General features: G+C 44.3%; 1 protein-coding gene across 2 annotated transcripts in view; it reads left to right on the forward strand.

Moving 5' to 3' along the window:
- LOC130314649 (protein FAM193A-like) overlaps nucleotides 1-21,696 on the forward strand; it is an 82,148-nt gene that overhangs the window by 52,245 nt on the left and 8,207 nt on the right. For both annotated transcript variants that reach the window (XM_056552739.1, XM_056552740.1), the window contains 6 exons: nucleotides 1,324-1,522; nucleotides 1,830-2,102; nucleotides 3,828-4,110; nucleotides 12,742-12,928; nucleotides 14,471-14,704; nucleotides 15,150-15,299. In XM_056552739.1, coding sequence (XP_056408714.1) covers nucleotides 1,324-1,522; nucleotides 1,830-2,102; nucleotides 3,828-4,110; nucleotides 12,742-12,928; nucleotides 14,471-14,704; nucleotides 15,150-15,299 — 1,326 coding nt within the window. The remainder of the gene's footprint in view (nucleotides 1-1,323; nucleotides 1,523-1,829; nucleotides 2,103-3,827; nucleotides 4,111-12,741; nucleotides 12,929-14,470; nucleotides 14,705-15,149; nucleotides 15,300-21,696) is intronic.

Below are 21,696 nucleotides of genomic sequence, written 5' to 3' on the forward strand. Positions count from 1 at the left end.
GCAATAAAGAACCCGTTTTGCACGAACCTTGGCGCTGGACATCCAGTTCTTCATTTTTGCTAAGTGGTGCTGCCTCGCACAGTCCGTGCGCCTGGGGCCTCTGAGGGTGAGCTGAGAATTCCACACATCTTCTATTACTATTATTATCCAGAGAAAGTAGAAATAATGGAGGACTCACCCAATTACAAGTCTTGCAAAAAGTAGTTTAGTCCGACATCGGGATCACATCACACGGTTATGAGCATGACAAACTGGGTACGGGCATGAGGCCTGGGGAAGACAGGTGGAGGAGCAACAATTGTTTCAGGCTGTATAGTGCTTCTGGAGCCCGATGAAGCGCTATACAGCGTGAAACAATTGTTGCTCCTCCACCTCTCTGTCTTCCCCTCGGCTCATGCCCGTACCCCGTTTGTCATGCTCATAACCGTGTGATGTGATCCCGATGTCGGACTAAACTACTTTTTGCAAGACCTATCCGATGGCAGCGAAGGTCACGATGAATGGCTGTATGGCTCGTGTATAGATGGCTTCAGGTGGTGCTCACATTAATAGGAGGCAGTTCACATAGTACAAATATTATCCAGAGAAAGTAGAAATAATGGAGGACTCACCCAATTAGAAGTCTTGCAAAAAGTAGTTTAGTCCGACATCGGGATCACATCACACGGTTATGAGCATGACAAACGGGGTACGGGCATGAGCCGAGGGGAAGACAGAGAGGTGGAGGAGCAACAATTGTTTCACGCTGTATAGCGCTTCATCGGGCTCCAGAAGCACTATACAGCCTGAAACAATTGTTGCTCCTCCACCTGTCTTCCCCAGGCCTCATGCCCGTACCCAGTTTGTCATGCTCATAACCGTGTGATGTGATCCCGATGTCGGACTAAACTACTTTTTGCAAGACTTGTAATTGGGTGAGTCCTCCATTATTTCTACTTTCTCTGGATAATATTTGTACTATGTGAACTGCCTCCTATTAATGTGAGCACCACCTGAAGCCATCTATACACGAGCCATACAGCCATTCATCGTGACCTTCGCTGCCATCGGATAGGTCCGATATTGTATGAACTGCTCCTTACCATAGACCGTGGTGCCGGTGTCAGATCTCTATACTAATGCTATTGCTATGCTAATGCTATTACTATGGTGTCACATGACCATTTTGCCCTTGCTCAAATAGGGATAATAGGGCTAGTGACAATGTATTGGATGTTGCATTATACAGGGCTTTTCTAACTCAATTGTTTTGAACATTTAGATGGATTTTTCCTATTGTTTGTGTCCTATTGTTATATATTTTTGACTTCTTAATACTTTTAGGCCTTGCCACCAACAACTGTACAGAATCACACAAATAAGCATCAAGTGTTCAATGCTTCTCTACAAGATCACATATACCCAACATGTTTTGGCAATTCTCCTGAGTGGAATAGGTCGAAATTTATAAGTCTATGGAATTCAGAAATGATGAATGAGAAAAACTGGAATCCAACGTCTTTTTTACCTGACCCCTTAGCTGGTAAGTTACAAGTGGAGCTCTTCACTGATGGCGTTTTGTTAGGTTAGGATTGGGTGTGACAGGGGGCCCTTTTTTCTTAAGTGGCGCAGCCGTCAACCATGTTTGCTGTCACTCTATGCCCTTGTTATGGGACCTATGAGCATAGCAAAGTACAGTCTTGGGTTAACCCCTGTAATTAGTTAAAATTGGCAGAGAAATGCTGTGTCAGGATTGTGATAGCTGCAGTCAGAGGCTGGACTTATTGCCCTGATCTTCATTTGGATGATCTCTAAAGGTGGTTTGACACATGGCTTTTATCACTTTTCAGGAGGGGACATATTAGGACCAGCGCTTCCAGAAATTAGACCAGAAACACTTCCCACCACATCCAGCAATGAGACGACAACGGTACCGGACGTCAAAGAGAAGAAAAACACTGCCAAAAAGAAATGTCTCTATAATTTCCAGGATGCCTTTATAGAAGCTAATAAGGTTGTCATGGCAACATCGTCCGCAACTTCATCCGTTTCCTGCACGGCAACCACAGTACAGTCTAGCAGTAACCAGTTCAAAGTGTCATCCAAGAGGCCTTCTTCTATAGGTGAGAGGAACTATAGAATAATAATCACCATGTAACCAGCCAGCACGATTTTAAGCATTAATAACTTTACTTAAAGGGGTACTCCGGTGGAAAACTTTCTTTTTTTTTTTTTTTAAATCTGTGCCAGAAAGTTACAGATTTGTAAATGACTTCAATTAAAAAATTAAAAAAAACAAAAAAATCAAAAAAATTAGCAACTTTATGCTACAGAGGAAATTCTTTTCTTTTCGAATTTCTCTTTTTTGTCTTGTCCACAGTGCTCTCTGCTGACACCTGATGCCCGTATCAGGAACTGGCCAGAGCAGGAGAAAATTCCCATAGCAAACCTATGCTGCTCTGGACAGTTCCTGACACGGACAGAGGTGTCAGCAGAGAGCACGGTGGACAAGACAAAAAAGAACTTACTCTGTAGTATACAGCAGCTAATAAGTACTGAAAGGATTAAGATTTTTAAATAGAAGTAATTTACAAATCTGTTTAACTTTCTGGCACCAGTTGATTTAAAATAAAAAGGTTGCCACCAGAGAATCCCTTTAATCTACACTGAAAATCTAAATCTGCAGCAAATCTACAATAAAACTTGCACGGTTTGGTGCTGATTCAGAAATGCTGCATGAGTTTTGCTGTATGTGGTCATACCCTGAATGTGGCCCCAGGGTCTGTTCACATCTCTTCATATATATTTTTATCATTTTAATTTTTTTGCAAAATGTATTGCCCATTTCCGTGGGCCCATATTCAAACAGCATATGTAAAAGTGTTCTATTGGTTTTGCGATTACCGTATTTTTCGTCATATAAGACGCTCCGGCATATAAGACGCACCTAATTTTATAGGATAAAAATCTAGAAAATAAATATTCTGAACCAAATACAATGTAAAGTATAGGACAGTGATCTTCAACCTGCGGACCTTCAGATCTTGCAAAACTACAACTCCCAGCATGCCCGGACAGCCGTTGGCTGTCCGGGCATGCTGCGAGTTTTAGTTTTGCAACATCTGGAGGTCCGCAGGTTGAAGACCACTGGTATAGGCGGTAGTACTCACGTGTCCCCGCCGTTCCGGACCTGACACCGCTGCCCTGGATGTCGCCCTCCATCGCTGTCGCCGGGTCCCCGTCGCACCGTAACGTCTCTGCTGCCCGGTATCCTCGCTTTCCGTCGCCGCCATGACGTCACTACGCATGCAGCTCCTATTGGATGACGTGACGACATGATGACGAGGAAGGAGAGCGCCGGCCATGCAGGGGATCCCAGCACGGAGCAGACACCGAGGAGGCAGGTAAGGTCCCTCCCGGTGTCCTGTAAGCTGTTCGGGACACAGCGATTTCACCGCGGCGGTCCCGAACAACCCGACTGAACAGCCGGGTTAGTGTTATTTTCGCTTCAGACGTGGTGGTCAGCTTTGATCGCCGCATCTGAAGGGTTAATACAGGGCATCACCGTGATCAGTATTAGCCGCGGGTCCCGGCCGTTGATGGCCGCAGGGACCGCCGCGATAGGTGTGTATTCGCCTTATAAGACGCACTAACTCCCCCCCCCCCAGTTATGGGGGAAGAAAAAGTGCGTCTTATACGGCGAAAAATACGGTATATATTTAGGCCATATTTGTATAAAGACTTATTTAAAAATAGCGGTTTACGTATTCATTCATGTCCAGCATCATGTATTATCTACTATGCTTTACAGTATATATATTTATCTCCAAACATTTTGTGTGTTTCAGGTGATGTATTTCACAATATAAAAGAAGAACATAGGCATCCGTCTACACCAGTTGCACCAAGAAACAGTCCGACAAGCTTAGCAGCTCTTCCCTCCCTTTCTCCTGCTACACACTCATCAGCCTCCAATCCGCACCATCCAAATATTAATCCTCAGCCCTTTCCCAAAACAGCCGCCACTGCTCCTGGATTTGTGGATCCTCACTTAGGTTTCTGTCCTTCAACTGCTGCTCCTCCAACGTCTGCTACAGATAGCACACTTAGCGCACCTCCCAGTGTCTGCAGGTAAAGTGCACGTCTTATCCACTAAGCCAGTGTTTCCCAATCGGGGTGCCTCCAGCTGTTGCAAAACTACAACTCTCAGCATGCCTGGACAGCCGTTGGCTGTCCAGGCATGCTGAGAGTTGTAGTTTTGCAACAGGCCCCCTGGTTTGGAAACACCACACTAAGCCGTTGCTAATATGTTTCATGTACTTAAAGGGGTACTCCGGTGGAAACATTTATTTATTTATTTATTTTTTATTAATCAACTGGTGCCAGAAAGTTAAACAGATTTGTAAATGACTTCTATTAAAAAGAATCTTTACCCTTCCAGTACTTTTTAGCAGCTGCATGCTACAGAGGAAATTCTTTTCTTTTTTAATTTCTTTTGTCTTATCCACAGTGCTCTCTGCTGACACATGATGCCCGTATCGGGAACTGTCCAGAGCAAGAGAAAATCCCCATAGCAAAGCTATGCTGCTCTGGACAGTTCCTGACACGGAGAGAGAGGTGTCAGCAGAGAGCACTGTGGACAAGACAAAAAAGAAATGTAAAAAGAAAAGCATTTCCTCTGTAGCATAAAGCTGCTAAACAGTACTGGAAGGGTAAAGATTTTTTAATAGATGTAATTTATAAATCTGTTTAACTTTCTGGCACCAGTTGATAAAAAAAAAAAAAAAAAAATTTCCACCGGAGTACCCCTTTTAAAGTTTGTATTTTTTTTTAAATAGACTATTCACCTATCTGCTGGGAGTGATCGGTGCAGGGTCTGACTGCCGACCCCCCACTGATTATTAGCTGTCATGTACCCATGGTTATATAGTGCAGCAGTCAGACGTGCCCTCCTGACATGTCTGTTATGGTATATACTTGCCACAGACAATGTCCACAAAATAACAATCCTGGAGTCTCATTTCCTTACATCTCTGCATCGTACTATTCTTTTGTTATTCCTCAATTATATGTAATAATTGACAACAGCATGCTACCAGAACTCTTGTCAATAGGTTGTGTCCATACATTTTGTTACTGTAAAAAGCTGCTCGGTGAGTTTCAGGGACGCACCTTTTTAACAGGGTTTAAAAAGATTACACCCACTTGTCAGTTCAGTCATTAATTTCCATGAAGAATAACAGGAATGACACCTTTCAGGATTCTATGGAGAAATATTACAGGTTATTTATTTATAGAGAATATAAGGACTTAAAGGGGTATTCCAGGAAAAAAGTTATTATTTTTTATATATATATATATATATATATATATATATATATATATATATATATATATATATATATATCAACTGGCTCCAGATTTGTAAATTACTTCTATAAAAAAAAATCTTAATCCTTTCAATAATTATCAGCTGCTGAAGTTGAGTTGTTTTCTGTCTGGCAACACTGCTCTCTGCTGACATTTCTGCTTGTCTCGGGAACTGCACAGAGTAGAAGAGGTTTGCTTTGAGGATTTGCTTCTAAACTGGGCGGTTCAGGAGACACGTGTCATCAGAGAGCACTTAGAAAAGAACAACTCAACTTCAGCAGCTCATAAGTACTGAAAGGATTAAGATTTTTTTAATAGAAGTCATTTACAAATCTGTTCAGCTTTCTGGAGCTAGTTGATTTATAAAACAAAAAAAGTTTTTTCCTGGATAACCCCTTTAATAAAACAGCCGTGTCAACAATGCTTAGAGGTCCCTTTAAACTAAATGTTTAAGCAGGGAATAACGAGAATAAAATGCCAAACGCAAATAGATTTATGAACAAATTGATGAGCACAGAATTTTGGACATACTGATGGTTGCTGCCAGTTATTGGCTGAGCTGCGCTTTGATATATTGGGCCCCAACACCAAGAAGTCGAACACAGCAGACACGAGCAGAATATACCAAAGGATACAGGGATTGCATTATTAACATTGTCTTTTTATGGACCAATACATATTAATTTGTTCTATATCACATTCCAGATTCGTTGTTGAAATGTTCCTTTTGTTTAATTCTTTATAAAACCCAATAAAAATCACATTAACCCGATAACGACCATGGACGTCTATACTCGTCCAATGGCCGTTACCGGGGTATGACGCGGGCTCCGACTCGAGCCCGCGTCATATCGGCCAGCCCCCAGCTGATTCCTGTAGCTGGGGGCCGGCGTTAATATGCGGCGATCGCCGCGGTCGGCTATTAACCCTTTAGATCGCTGTTGACAGCGGTGTCTAAAGGTGTCTGTATACAGTCCCTGGTGGTCCAGTGGGGTGTATCGCCCCCCCGCAGCGTGATCGTGGGGAAACGATCCAGTACTGAGGTAGCCTGAGGGCTTACCTCTCCTGCTGCGGCGGCTCCGGCTCTCTGAATGATAAAGCCTGGCAGGGCCAGGCTTTATCAATCGAGCACAGAGCACGCAGATCACTGTGGTTTTATGAAACCACAATGATCTGTATGAGGAATCTAATGATTCCTCCTTAAAGTCCCCTAAGGGGACTAAAAGTGTAAAAAAAAAAAAAAAAAAAAAAAAAAAAAAAATAAGTTTAAAAACACACACATTAACCCCTTCCTTATTAAAAGGTTAAATCACCCCCCTTTTCCCAAATTCCATATTAAAAATATGTAACCATAGTAAAAATAAACAGATGTGGTATCGCCGCGTGCGTAAATGTCTGAACTATAAAAATATATCATTAATTAAACCGCACGGTCAATGGCGTACGCGCAAAAAAATTCCAAAGTCCAAAATAGCGTATTTTTGGTCACTTTTCATACCATAAAAAAAGGAATAAAAAGCGATCAAGAAGTCCAATCAAAATAAAAATGGTACCGATTAAAACTTCAGATCACGGCACAAAAAAATAGCCCTCAAACCACCCTGTACGTGGAAAAATAAAAAAGTTATAGGGGTCAGAAACGGACAATTTTAAATGTATAAATTTCCCTGCATGTAGTTATGATTTTTTCCAGAAGTACGACGAAATCAAACCTATATAAGTAGGGTATCATTTTAACCGTATGGACCTACAGAATAAAAATGGTGTCATTTTTACCGAAAAATGTACTACGTAGAAACGGAAGCCCCCAAAAGTTACAAAATGGTGTTTTTTCTTCAATTTTGTCGCACAATGATTTTTTTTTCCGTTTCGCCATAAATGTTTGTGTAAAATGACTGATGTCATTCCAAAGTAGAATTGGTGGCGCAAAAAATAAGCCCTCATATGGATTTTTAGGTGGAAAATTGAAAGGGTTATGATTTTTAAAAGGTAAGGAGGAAAAAATGAAAGTGTAAAAACAGAAAAATGCTTGGTCCTTAAGGGGTTAAACAGGATTGAGTGAAAGGAGATTGTAGCCTCTTTAAATGGCCCACAGTAATAGCTGGGACCACTTAAAATATCAGTTGGCTTGTTCCAATGCTTTACAAAGGAGATGCATAGCTTCTGTAGAGTAACTACATGGATTTCCATTTTTTTACATTTTTTTAAATGATATACATTTTACTGGGAGAAAATCAAACTGAAATATTCATTTTTCTCTATCGGCTCCATTGGGGGACACAGACCGTGGGTGTATGCTGCTGTCTCTAGGAGGTATGACACTATGGCAACAAGGAAGTCCGCTCCTCCCAGCAGGATATACCCGCCTCCAGGCCCTGAGGTAATCCGTTTAAGCTTAGTGTCTGAAGGAGGTGGACATGGTCTTTTTTTATTATTTTCCTAGTTAGGGAATGTTAGTTTTTTTTATTCCATTTTCTTTCATGTTTTCAGGTGGGGACTCAGGAACTGCGGCTCACTGTTTCCCCATTGCGAGAAAGGGGGGAAAGACATTACGTATATGCGCTGTTCACCCCCTCTCGCCAACGGTCAGCGCCCGGGGTTGTACCTCATGGGTCCGGATCACCCTATCTCCCTGCTCGCCACGTGTGTGTGTGTTTTTACATTGAAGCGGCTGACAGCCGCGGCATTCTCTATGTGGGCGCTCTGAGCGCTGGCTTCCTTTCATTTTCAGCAGCGGCTGCTGCCGGCGGCGTCTAGTCCGCTCAGTTCCCCGCGAGCGCACATGCATTCGCATGTGCACTCGGGGCAAGGAGCAGGCGCCATTACAGACTTCTTGTTAATGCTTCGGCGGCCCGATGCGCTCTAGCTCCACCCACCCAGGGCCGAGACTTCTCTGGGCGCGAACTGTACACCAATCAGCGATGTGGGCGCGATTATGGAGGCGGGGGCCAATCGGCTGTGCCCTCTGCTCCTGACACACCCCTCCCTTGCTATTGGCCGGCATTTCTCCTCTTTGACAGCCTGCAGACCACCACGGGTTCGAGTCCCGGGGTGGGACAGAGTGTTAGTGTTGTGGTTTAATTTTTTAAATAGGCCCATTGTGGGGATCTCAAGGCATGTGAAACAGTAAGATAAGCAGACTGTATCATCAACACAGTGAAATGGAACACAGTCTTGGGTGAGAGAGGCCCAGAACGGCCTCCCTCTAAACAGTTAACTGGAGTGTTAGCCACTCCTTTACTCTGTCAATACTGTAACTCTAAACTGTCTGGTTCTGCTGAACCACTTGTTCTGCCTGCTCCACTGCTCCCCCAGACCCCCCTGCTACTCTACCCCCGGTTTTTCTTCCCGACCCGGTGGGTTCGGCTGCCCCTCCAGCCTGGGTTCCCTCCCTCTCCCAGTCTATATCCGACTTGGCTCAGGTCTCCTGTGTGGTGACTGCCTTGGAGAGGCCCTCCTTACACCGGCCCTCCGGAGGGTGCCGCTCTCCCCCTATTCGGACGCTCTCGCAGCATCATAGGGGTGTGTCATCTGACTCATCCCCTTGCAGGCATCGCCCCGTTACTCCGACCTGTAGCAAGCGTCGCTCCCCTAGAGAATGCTCCCAGGGTCGCCGCTCTGACTCTCCAGACCCGCGTACCAGGTCAGTCTCTCTCTCTCTTCCAGGGCCGCCTCACACGTTCCCATTCACCTGGAGAACTTGTGGAAGAAGTTTCTGATCCAGCTTCTGACTCAGAGGACCGCACGGATGTGCTTAATGTGGTGTACTCATTGGTTGCGGCCATAAGAGACACCTTCCAGCTAAAGGACCCAGGAACTTCGGACGTGATCCAGAAGTTTCCTTTCATTGTGCCGACCTCTTCCAGGGCTGCGTCACCTCGTTCCCATTCACCTGGAGAACTTGTGGATGAGGTTTCTGATTCAGCCTCCGACTCCGAGGACAGCATGGATGTGGTGCGGCCATAAGAGACACCTTCCATCTAAAGGACCCAGGAACTTCGGACGTCGGTCCAGAAGTCTCCTTCTCTGTGCCCGACCGGCACTCAAGACTTTCAGCTCTCACGCTGAATTTTACGCCCTGCTGGTATCCGCCTGGAGGCACCCTGACAAGAAGTTTCAGGAAACGAAGAAGGTTCAAGCGCGGTATTCCTTCACCAAGGACCTCATTGCTCGGTGGACCTCCTCTCCAACTTTGGATCCCCCGGTGTTCCACCTCTCTAAGGCGCCTACCCGGCCGTTGGCTGATGTGGCTATCTTCAAGAATCCAACGGACATGAAGGTGGATATTTTGGTTTTTCCTGCTTTTGCTTCTGCCTGGGTGTCAAAGGCCCTTTTAGTATGGTCTTCCAACTCCGCCAGGGTAGTCTTCAAGATCCCTCCGGGGGATTTCTTTAATCCAACTCTCCGATGCTCTGCAGCCGGAGATTTTTCTGTGTTCTGCTTCCATGTGCAGCCACTGTGCTGCCTTTTACCACAAGCTACCTGGTAGCCACTGTCCCTTCATGTGCCTTTAAGCCTGGAATGCGGACGCCTCCTTCAGGAAATGAGGCGATGGGCAGAAAAAGAGTTCTTTATTACCTCTGGTAAGACTCACAGAACCACTTTCCGTCATAAGTTCTCTAAGTTCTCCTTCCGGTTCTGCGGACCATTAGTACCAACAAAGGGTCCAGCCAGGCGCCTTCATGGGAAGAGGGCTCCTCTTTCCGATCCCATTTCTCACGGAGGTCGGCTATCCGTTCCGGCCGTTTGGCGGCCCCATCAGGCACTCGTAGGCCTTCCTCTGCCTGAAAGGTCGCCCCCACCTGCCGACCTCTCTCGGGTGGTTGGTCGCCTCTTACCCTCCGGGATGCCTGGACATGCAACTTCAGGGGAACATTTTCGAGGTTTATTGCAACCTCTCTGTGGTCTCCAAGAAAGGCATTTCTGTTCGCCCAGTCATGGTTCTCGAGTATCTCAGCCAGCATCTTGTGTTCCCATCCCGAATGGAGTCTCTCCGTTCTGTGCTGGCATCCATGGTTCAAGGGGAGTTTTCGTTCCTCGGTGGACATCAAGGATGCCTGCCTCCCCTTCTCATTGTTTTCCGGTCATCAGCGGTTCCTCCGCTCTGCAGTTCCGGATGGTCATTTTCTATTGTGGCTATCCATTTCGGTCTGGCCACTTCTCCGCAGACTTTTACCAAAGTCCTGGCGCCTGTGATAGCCTTTTTTACGGACAACAGTTGTTTCCGTGATTCCTTATTTGGACTACCTCCTGATCTGAGCTCCAGCCAGGACCCAGATCCTGGAGAGTCTTAGTCTCAACCTCCAAACCTTGTCTCACTTCGTTTGGATGGTCATTTGGGACAAGCTGCTCTCCTGGGGCTCCAGTTCGATGTGGCCTCTGCCCACTTTCGACTCCACCGACTCTTTTCAATGGTCAGGTTTCGGCCCTTTCTTTCTTTTCCAGCGTGCTCTGGCTTCTAATTCTCATGTCCGGACCTTCCTTCAAGGAGTGGCGCATGCTGCCCCTCCTTATCGGTCACCTTCTCCCCCTTGGGACTTGAATCTGGTTCTGGGGGTACTCCAAGGTGAACCTTTTGAACCCCTTGGGGAGGTGTCCCTGCGCCTCCTTTCTTGGAAAGTGGCGTTTTCTTGTTATCATCTCCTCCATTCAAAGAGTGTCTGAATTGGCAGCTCTCTCCTGCCGTTCTCAGTTTCTGGTGCTTCACCAGGACAAGGTTGTCTTCCGGCTAGATCCTTCCTTTTTGCCTAAGGTTGTTTCGGCCATTCATCTTAATGAGGACCTTGTTCTTTCGTCCTTTTATCTCGCTCCTTCTCATTCTAGGGAGCATTTACTCCACAAACTGGATGTGGTTTGGGCTGTTAGGTATTACCTCTCTATCTCTTTTCGTCAGTGCGATTCCTTTTTCGTCCTTACGGAGGGTCGTCGTAAGGGACAACCTGCTTCCAAGGCTACCACTTCTCGGTGGATCCGGTCTGCCATTTCGGAAGCCTATCGCTGTAGGGGGAAGTTTCCTCACTTCAGGGTTGTGGCTCATTCTACCCTTTTCTGTTGGGGCATCCTGGGCTCTCCAGAACAAGGCCTCGGCCTCGCAGATTTGCAAGGCGGCTACATGGTCGTCTTTGCACACTTTCTCGAGGTTCTACCAGGTTCATACCTTCGCATCGGCTGATGCTAGGCTGGGCCGTAGTCTGCTGCAGGCGGCAGTGGAACAGCCGTCTGCCTGACTATCTGCCCACCCAAGGGATGGCTTTGGTACGTCCCACGGTCTGTGTCCCCCAATGTAGCCGATAGAGAAAAGGAGCTTTATTAACACTTACCGTAAAATCTTTCTCGAAGGATCCATTGGGGGACACAGCTCCCGCCCTTTTGGGTTTCTCTCTTTGGTTCTCTGTCCGAGGGTGTGTTCAGTTATATATTTTCATCTGGTTCTCGGACAGTTCGTGTTTTTTCCTTGACCTGTCGGTCCTCTCCTATTGCTCTCGTACTAAAACTGATTACCTCAGGGCCTGGCGGCGGGTATATCCTGCTGGGAGGAGCTGACTTCCTTGTTGCCATAGTGTCATACCTCCTAGAGACAGCAGCATACACCCACGGTCTGTGTCCCCCCAATGGATCCTTCGAGAAAGAGATTTTACGGTAAGTGTTTCTCCTTATTAAAGTTGCATCGCGATACCCAATACAGTCTGCTTTCTTCAGGTTACCCTTCTATAAGGATGTTAAACCAGTAGTAAGGTTGCTTCAATATTTACATTTGCGTCTATCTAACACTGTTTCCCAACCCGGGTGCCTCCAGCTGATGCAAAACTACAACTCCCTGCGTGCCCGGACAGCCAAAGGCGTCATGCTGGGAGTTGTAATTTGGCAACAGCTGGAGGCACTTTGTATGGGAACCACTGATCTAACAGCTTAACTGCATTCTTAATGCACAGAAAGAAGGTACGGAAGGTCCAGCACTTCGTTGCAAGCAGCTTTATTGAAGATACATCACACCATAAAAACGACAGTCAGACCTGTTTCGAGCGCAAGCGCTCTTCCTTGGTGACCGAGGAAGAGCGCTTGTGCTCTAAACATGTCTAACTGACTGTCGTTTTTATGGTGTGATGTATCTTCAATAAAGCTGCTTGCAACAAAGTGCTGGACCTTCCGTACCTTCTTTCTTCAATATTGGATGCCTTGCTGGGCACTGGTCCGAGCACCATACATCAGGGAAGGTGAGCTGGATCACTCACTTGTTTGTTGCATTCTTAATACACACGCTGTATTAAACTTGCCTCTGACATCTTAACAGAAGGTTTTTGTATGCAAATAATTTAAGACGGACTCTTCGTAGAGCTTTCATTCTGTGCCAAGTTTTATATAAATGTTAACCATGAATGCCTTCTATTCCAGTGATCCTGACTGTGAGGGTCATCGGTGTGAAAACAATGCTGCGTACGATCACCAGCAATATGATGGTGAGGAGAGTCAGGATGAGGACAGCTGCTCAGAACACAGCTCCAGTACATCAACATCCACCAATCAGAAAGAGGGCAAATACTGTGACTGCTGCTACTGCGAGTTCTTCGGTCATGGAGGGGTCAGTATGTTTACATACAGAACTTCTGTTTAATGGTCTATTCACACGTACAGTATTATATATACATATATCCGCTGCAGATCCTGAGCATCAAATCTGCACAGAATACTGTAGGTGTGAATAGATCCTAAAAGGGTTTTATTAATTGAAGGATCAGAGGAATGGGCAGCCATGTCTGGGCAGAGTTTTTCTTTTTTTTGCTGAAGTATTGTCCTCCCTGCCTCTATGTCCACCCCATATTAGAAAGTTGTGCCCTTCCACATTTCTTTTGAGCAGTTATGAGGCATCTCTCGTAACTCTGTTCCTTGCAGTGAGATACTGTTTGAACAGGTACTAAGCACATGTTTATATGGGCTCTTCAGATTGCTGCAGTGTTCTTGAGCAACCTTGGCAAGTGAGCAGCAACAAGAGAGAAGTCTATACTGATCCCATAGCATCAGCTTATACAGCAAGAACAGTAAGAACAGACTTTGGTAGGTGAGGATGAACAGTCATTTTCCAGACTGAGCACCTTTTTTTTTATTTTTTTATTTTTTTTTTGTCTTAGCAAGTGGGAAACCTGAAGCACGGGAGGGCGTATATTGGGTAACTGCTTACAGTTGATTCTCTAAATAAAAGATCTATTGTGACATACTCCTAAAGGCACAAGTATTTGATAAGGTTTTCTTAATTTAAAGTTTTTTTTGTATGTTTAGTTATACCTGAAAAACTAAGTCATACAATTCTATACTTTCGGTATGAATTCCTAGACCTCTGTTTGCTGTCGTTTAGAACCTTTAGGGTGCATTGACACTGCCAAATGTCCACCCACAGAAAATTCAGGCGGACATTTGGTAGGAGCCCTCGGACAAGCACGGTCACCATTGATGGCAATTAGGGATCGACAGATTATTGGTTTGGCCGATATTATCGTCCGGTATTCACGATTTTGGTCATTATCGGTATCTGCATTTACCTTGCCGATATGCCGATAAAGCCCCGCCATAACCCAATGGCAATGCATGTCCAAGCGGATTTCGCTGAAAGGATGAATATGTTCATTCTTTTAGCGGAGTAATTTAGCAGTGTTCACAGTGCAGCAGAATCTCATAGACATCCCAAGACAATGGGAAACTGCTTGCACCAACATTTTCATAGTGAGAATCTTACTGTTAGCTTCCAGAATACATTTCTGTCCTAATCTTATGATCACAAAGTTACAGGGTCTCTTACAAGAAACATCTGATATCTGTACGGCAACAAGCTGTGCACCTATATGTCCATTACGTGGCTGGGACTGACCTACATTTACAGCATAAGGTTCCGATTTCTTGACAGCAAGCAGAAATCTTGACTGTGGGGAATTGATTTAGAAACTATATTGGAAATGTTTAGAACTATTCTTTTTACTATAGAACTTTTGTTAAGCCCCTTGTAAACACATTGATGAATGGGTCTCTATTACTTTATGCACAATTTGTAGCTTATCTTTTGGTCTGTTATGATGCTCTGCACGTTGGTCTTACAGTACGTTTGCTAAATACCATTTGCTTTTCACTTAAGCCTCCATCAGCTCCAACCAGTAGGAATTACACAGAAATGAGGGAGAAACTCCGTTTACGGCTAACCAAGAGGAAAGAAGAACAGCCCAAAAAGCCAGACCAGGTCCCAGAAAGGGAAACTGGTGTAGTTGACCATCGAAAGGTAGACGATCTAGTCCAGTTCATCAACAGCTCTGAATCCAAACCAGTCAGCAGCTCACGGGCAGCCAAGCGTGCAAGGCACAAGCAAAGAAAGGTGAGCTCATCTCTGTTGTACAACCACAGAATAACCCTATAGATACGCACATCAGTTTGGCTATATACATAGAATGACACAAGTGCATGCTATCCTTGCCACATGTTTATATTATACATACTAGCCTTTTGCTAAAAAGCTCATAGCTTGCACATATTAGTTTGTGCTCCACTTACTTGTAGGTTGTTGTATGTACACATATACAGACATTAAGTGCACATTAGTGATGTCAGCCAGACCTGTTGTGCCTGTGCTGATGGAACCTGACCTCCCGTGGCAGCCATACCCATCCGTGTGGAGGTCAGTCTGTTCCACAGCAAGAATTTATACAATAAGTCCGCTACTAATATATATACTGCATATTTATTTTCTTTCATAACTATTATAAATATATATAATTTTTTGATTCATTCTAATTATAATTACTCATGTGCTACCCCCATAGGATTATGGGGCAAGCCCAGCTATGAATATTATTGTTAGCCATGTGCTTGGCTCAGAGGGGAGCATGCAGGGAACCTGCACCAGCACGGCTGAGGAACGGACTGACAAAGCAGAAGCTGAACCGGACCGAGAACGACCGGAAAAGCAGCAGGTTAGCATCTTGGCCAGCAGTGTCTGGGAGCATCCTTAGGTGCAAGGTACCAAATAGTAACACAGGTTTACAAGTACCCATCTTCTCTTTGCTTCAAGTCCTAATGTTCACGCCATCAGTACACATTGGCTATATTTTTACAGCACTGTATTGCAACACATACACGTGATCCCCCTGTGCAGTGCCACAAGTATTTTAGGTTCTCCCCAGCAGCACAGTGCCAGTCTTTGTATGCAAACCATGTTAGGGCATTGTCTCTGTCAGTATTTCCCAACCATGGCGCTTCCAGCTGTTGCAAAATTACAACTCCCAGCATGCCTAGACAGCCTTTGGCTGTCGAGGCATGCTGGAAGTTGTAGTTTTGCAACAGCTGGAGGCACCCTGATTGGGAAATACTGGTCTATGTCATAAGACTGTATTAACTCATCGTAGATGGGAGTATTGTTCATAAATTCACGAGTTGATCCACTAGGACACACACTTTTTTGTAAAAAAATTTTTTCTATTGACACTTTCAATATTAACCCCTTAAGGACTCAGGGTTTTTCCGTTTTTGCACTTTCGTTTTTTTCCTCCTTTTTAAAAATCATAACCCTTTCAATTTTCTACCTAAAAATCCATATTATGGCTTATTTTTTGCGTCGCCAATTCTACTTTGCAGTGACATTAGTCATTTTACCCAAAAATGCACGGCGAAACGGAAAAAAAAATCATTGTGCGACAAAATCGAAAAAAAAAACGCCATTTTGTAACTTTTGGGGGCTTCCGTTTCTACGCAGTGCATATTTCGGTAAAAATGACACATTATCATTATTCTGTAGGTCCATACGGTTAAAATGATACCCTACTAATATAGGTTTGATTTGGTCGCACTTCTGGAAAAAATCATAACTACATGCAGGAAAATTTATAAGTTTAAAAATGTCATCTTCTGACCCCTATAACTTTTTTATTTTTCCATGTACGGGGCGGTATGAGGACTCATTTATTGCGCCGTGATCTGAAGATTTTATCGGTATGATTTTTGTTTTGATCGGACTTTTTGATCAGTTTTTATTCATTTTTTAATGTTATAAAAAGTGACCAAAATACGCTTTTTTGGACTTTGGAATTTTTTATCGCGTACGCCATTGACCGTACGGCTTAATTAATGATATATTTTTATAGTTCGGACATTTACGCACGCGGCGATACCACATATGTTTATTTTTTTTTTTTACACTGTTTTATTTTTTTTAAGGGAAAAGGGGGGGTGATTCAAACTTTTATTAGGGAAGGGGTTAAATGACCTTTATTAACACTTTTTTTTTACTTTTTTTTTTTGCAGTGTTATAGGTCCCATAGGGACCTATAACACTGCACACACTGATCGCTCATCCTGATCACAGGCATGTATTAACACGCCTATGATCAGCATTATCGGCGCTTGACTGCTCCTGCCTGGATCTCGGGCACGGAGCAGTCATTCGTCGATCGGACACAGAGGAGGCAGGTAAGAGCCCTCCCGGTGTCTGATCAGCTGTTCGGGACGCCGCGATTTTACCGTGGCAGTCCCGAACAGCCCGACTGAGCAGCCGGGATACTTTCAGTTTCACTTTAGAAGCGGCGGTCAGCTTTGACCGCCGCTTCTAAAGGGTTAATACCGCACATCGCCGCGATCGGCGATGTGTGGTATTAGCCGCGGGTCCCGGCCGTTGATTAGCACCGGGACCGACGCGATATGATGCGGGATCGCGGCGCGATCCCGCTTCATATCGCGGGAGCCGGCGCAGGACGTAAATATACGTCCTGCGTCGTTAAGGGGTTAAATAATTCAGAATACATTCCCTCTAGATTTAATTTAAGCATCTGTTTACACGTATATGCCACTGGGTAGCCTAAACAGCATGCAACTATTTATTATACCACTGCAAATGTTGTCTATAGACCTCTGTAGTCTGTGTAGGCAAAAATGAGTATATCTTGGTTATAGCCTGGCTGCATATCGTGTGGTAAGTTGCTTTAGCCTGGGTGAAGCATCCTATTTGGCCCATGGCAGCCTGTTGACTCATTTAGCAAATAAGTTGGGAGCATTTCCTGCAACACATGCTTATCATAGACTGCAAACAGTGTTTAATACATTTACATGAGGCTAAACATTTCCACCTCCACATTAATAAAAATTTGGCTGGTGAATTTCCAAGCGAATGCTACAGGCATAATTAAAGGTTTTTCGGGCAAATATAATTTAAACCTGCCTTCCTGCACATTAAAGGGGTACTCCACCCCTAGACACCTTATCCTCTATCCAAAGGATAGGGGATAAGATGTCTGATCGCGGGGGTCCCGCCGCTGGGGACCCCCGCAATATAGCATGCGTCACCCACCGGTTTCTGCTCTGGATGCGCTGGAGGGTCTCGGTCCTGACCATGGGAGCGGAAGATCGTGATGTCATTACTCCGCCCCCGTGTGACACCCCACCCCCTCAATGCAAGTCCATGGGAGGAGGCGTGACAGCCATCACGCCCCCTCCCATAGACTTGTATTGAGGGGACGGGCGTGATGTCACACGGGGGCGGAGTCATGATGTCACAATCTTCCGTTCCCATGGTCGGGACCCAGACCCTCCAGCGCTTCCGGAGCAGAAACAGGTGGGTGCCACATGCTATATTGTGGGGGTCCCCAGTGGCGGTCAGACATCTTATCCCCTATCCTTTGGATAGGGGATAAGATGTCTAGGGGTGGAGTACCCCTTTAAAAACATACAAGAAGCTGTACTTGCCTCCCCCACTCCCCCGTTGCTGCTGCAGTTCCCGTTGCGATGCTGTCCTCCCTCCTTTCCCTGACTTTTTGCTCCTGCACACACGATCTGCTCAGCTGCGTGATGGGCTGAGCAGTGAGCAAAACATCATCCATAGGAGAAAGAAAATGGGGGGACCAGAAGATCTGGCAGCATATAGGGAGGCAGGTTATAACTTAATTTGTTTGCCTGGATATATTTATCCGATGCAGGAAAAACCTTTTGGAATGCAATACAGTAACACTTCTCCTTACAGGAGCTTAAGCCTTTATTGGAGTGTCTGTATTTCTAGTGTAACTGTGGACCAGTGCAGTATTTCTATGTATGAACTGTAAGGTTATTTATGCTTCCTTGAGTTGGCAGCCACCAACCATCAGGCATATCATAGGGAGTTCTTTATACTATGCACATATCTCTAGATAGCATGGCGATTAGAAGGTTTGCGCTTTACCTATAGGATTTGATCATGTGTTTTTAAGAGTAGCTTATTTGTTTAACAGGTACAGAAGGGAAATAGATCAGCTCACCGCTTGGAGACTCCAGACACAGACGGATGATATTATGGAAGCACGGATGCAGGGATCCGCCTATCCCCGTAGCATTCAGGCAGAGAACAAGAGGAAAATCCAGCTCCCAGGCGTTTCACTTCGATTTTATAGTGACATGACCACTCACTTCCACTACGGAATTTTATTTTTAATTGGATGAAGTAAACGTTAAAGGGGTTATCCAGGAAAAAACTTTTTTATATATCTACTGGCTCCAGAAAGTTAAACAGATTTGTAAATTACTTCTATAAAAAAAAATCTTAATCCTTTCAGTACTTATGAGCTTCTGAAGTTAAGGTTGTTCTTTTCGAAGTGCTCCCTGATGACACGTGTCTCGGGAACCACCCAGTTTAGAAGAGGCTTGCTATGGGGATTTGCTTCTAAACTGGGCATTTCCCAAGCACTTAGACAGAAAAGAACAACCTTAACTTCAGTAGCTCATAAGTACTGAAAGGATTGAGATTTTTTTAATAGAAGTAATTTACAAATCTGTTTAACTTTCTAGAGCTAGTTGATATATAAAAAAAGTATTTTCCTTGAATACCTCTTTAAGTTTTATTGTAGTTGCACCTTGGGAGCTGGATTTTCCTCTTGTTCTCTGCTGATTTGTTTAACCCCTTCCCGCAAATGTTCGTATATTTGCATCCTCTGTGGTATCCCGCTGTAGGATGCGCGTTCAGCAGCCACGTCATATCCGTTGGCTATTAGCAACTGGAACCCACGACTAATGCCAGACATGGCCAATGTCATGCATTAACCCTTCAGACGATGTGATCAAAGTTGATCGTGGCATCTAAATGCGGTAAACCCCTTTCCGAATAAAAGTTTGAATCACCCCCTTTTCCCATAAAAAATAAGTAAAGTAAACATAAACATGTGGTATTGCTGTTTGCGTAAATATCCAGACTCTTAAAATATAATGTTAATCCACACGGTCAAAGGCACAAAAAAAAATCCCAAAGTCAAGAAATGTCTATTTTTGGTGAATGTAAATTAATAGAACGCAAAAAAAAACGAGAATGGTCCCGATAAAAACTAAAGATCATGGTGCGCAAAAATGAACACTCATACATCCCTGTATGTGGAAAAATAAAAAGATTATAGGGCTCAGAAGAGGATAATTTTAAGCATACTAATATTTGTACAAAAAAGTTTTTTTTAAAGATGTAAAATAAAACAATCTATATAAACTGGGTATCATTTTAATTGTATGGACCTACAGGATAAAGATAATGTCATTGTTACCAAAAGGTGCACTGGGTAGAAACGGAAGCCCCCAAAGATGTGAAATGTTGTTTTTTTTTTTGTTTTTTTCTATTATGATCTACAAGTTTTTTGTTTTCACTGTACATTTGTAGGTTAAATGAATGATGTCATTACAAAGTACAGTTGGTGACGCAAAAAAACAAGCCCTCATATTGGTCTTTAGATGGAAAAATAAGAGTTATGTCTATTAGAAGACGTGGAGGAAGAAGCGAAACCTCAAAAAAATGTATAAATAAATAAGGGTCCTAAAAGGGTTAAAGTAGTTGTCCAGCCTTACAAAACGAATGCATAACCTCATGATAGATCATCAGTATTCGATCGCCAGGGGTCTTATTCCCCTGTTTGGAGGGACAGCGGCAGTCATGCTAGTGCGTTAGCCTTTTTTGGTATTTAACATAATTATTGCCATAATATCAGTTGGTATCACCAGGTGCTTCAGTGTTTTTCCAGTCCAGTAAATAAGGAAACACTGCAATTAGAGATGAGCGAACTTACAGTAAATTCGATTCGTCACAAACTTCTCGGCTCGGCAGTTGATGACTTTTCCTGCATAAATTAGTTCAGCTTTCAGGTGCTCCCGTGGGCTGGAAAAGGTGGATACAGTCCTAGGAGACTCTTTCCTAGGACTGTATCCACCTTTTCCAGCCCACCGGAGCACCTGAAAGCTGAACTAATTTATGCAGGAAAAGTCATCAACTGCCGAGCCGAGAAGTTCGTGACGAATCAAATTTACTGTAAGTTCGCTCATTTCTAACTGCAATACCTTGTGCCTCCGCTGAGCGGAAGTAAATAATGAAGAGGCCTTAGTGCTCACATAACACATTCAAATAGCTTACTGGCGGTGCTGCTGGGAGTCACTCACAAACCTGATATTGTTGGACTGTGCTTGAGGGCAGGCCATCAGTGTTGTAAGGCTTTATGACTTGTTTAATGTTGTGACCATTGTAATATCATCAGTCCCCCCATGTATAAAGCTCGCGCATACCACATTCAGTCCCAACCTATCATGAACCACTCTCTACATCTGTTACTTGCCAGAACAAGAAGTCCCATTCTTTACTGCCATTGCTTTTCGACCCAATTTCATCACCCTCATCTCTTCTGCATTATTATTGCCATCAACCTCTATTAGTAAAATTTGTGTTCAGCAATCAATAGTATGGTAGATCAATACTGTTTGTGTTGTACTTTAAACATATACAAAAGAATATGGTAAATGCATCTATAGGCTTCCCATTACCCAACAGCGTTTTGGCTGCCTTCGAGCCGTTTTCCTTTTCCCTTTTTTTTCTGTTCTTTGTGTGTGTGTGTGTGTGTATGTGTATATATATATGTATGTATATATATGTATGTATATGTGTATATATATATATATATATATTATTTATATTACATTTTTTAATATGGAATCCTATAGTACACCCAGGGCCGTTTGAAGGAATTTGGGGGCCCCAAGCAAAATGGACATGGAGGGCCCCCCCCCTTTGATGTTCACGCACGTCACGCTCTAGGGCCGGCGTCAGGACATAGTAACGCCGGCCCTTGAATTTTGGGAGCACAACGTGAGCGAACATTGATACGATGCACATTAGGTGCAGCAGAGTTCCCCCCACATTAGGTGCAGCAGAGTTCCCCCCACATTAGGTGCAGCATAGCTCTCCCCACATTAGGTTGCCAGTGTTCCCCCTTAGTAGGCAGGCAGTGTTCCCCCTTAGTAGGCAGGTAGTGTTCCCCCCACATTAGGCAGGCAGTGTTCCCCCCCACATTAGGTGCAGCAGTGTTCCCCCCCACATTAGGTGCAGCA

This window comes from Hyla sarda, unplaced genomic scaffold (assembly GCF_029499605.1).
Source record: "Hyla sarda isolate aHylSar1 unplaced genomic scaffold, aHylSar1.hap1 scaffold_184, whole genome shotgun sequence".
Taxonomy (NCBI): domain Eukaryota; kingdom Metazoa; phylum Chordata; class Amphibia; order Anura; family Hylidae; genus Hyla; species Hyla sarda.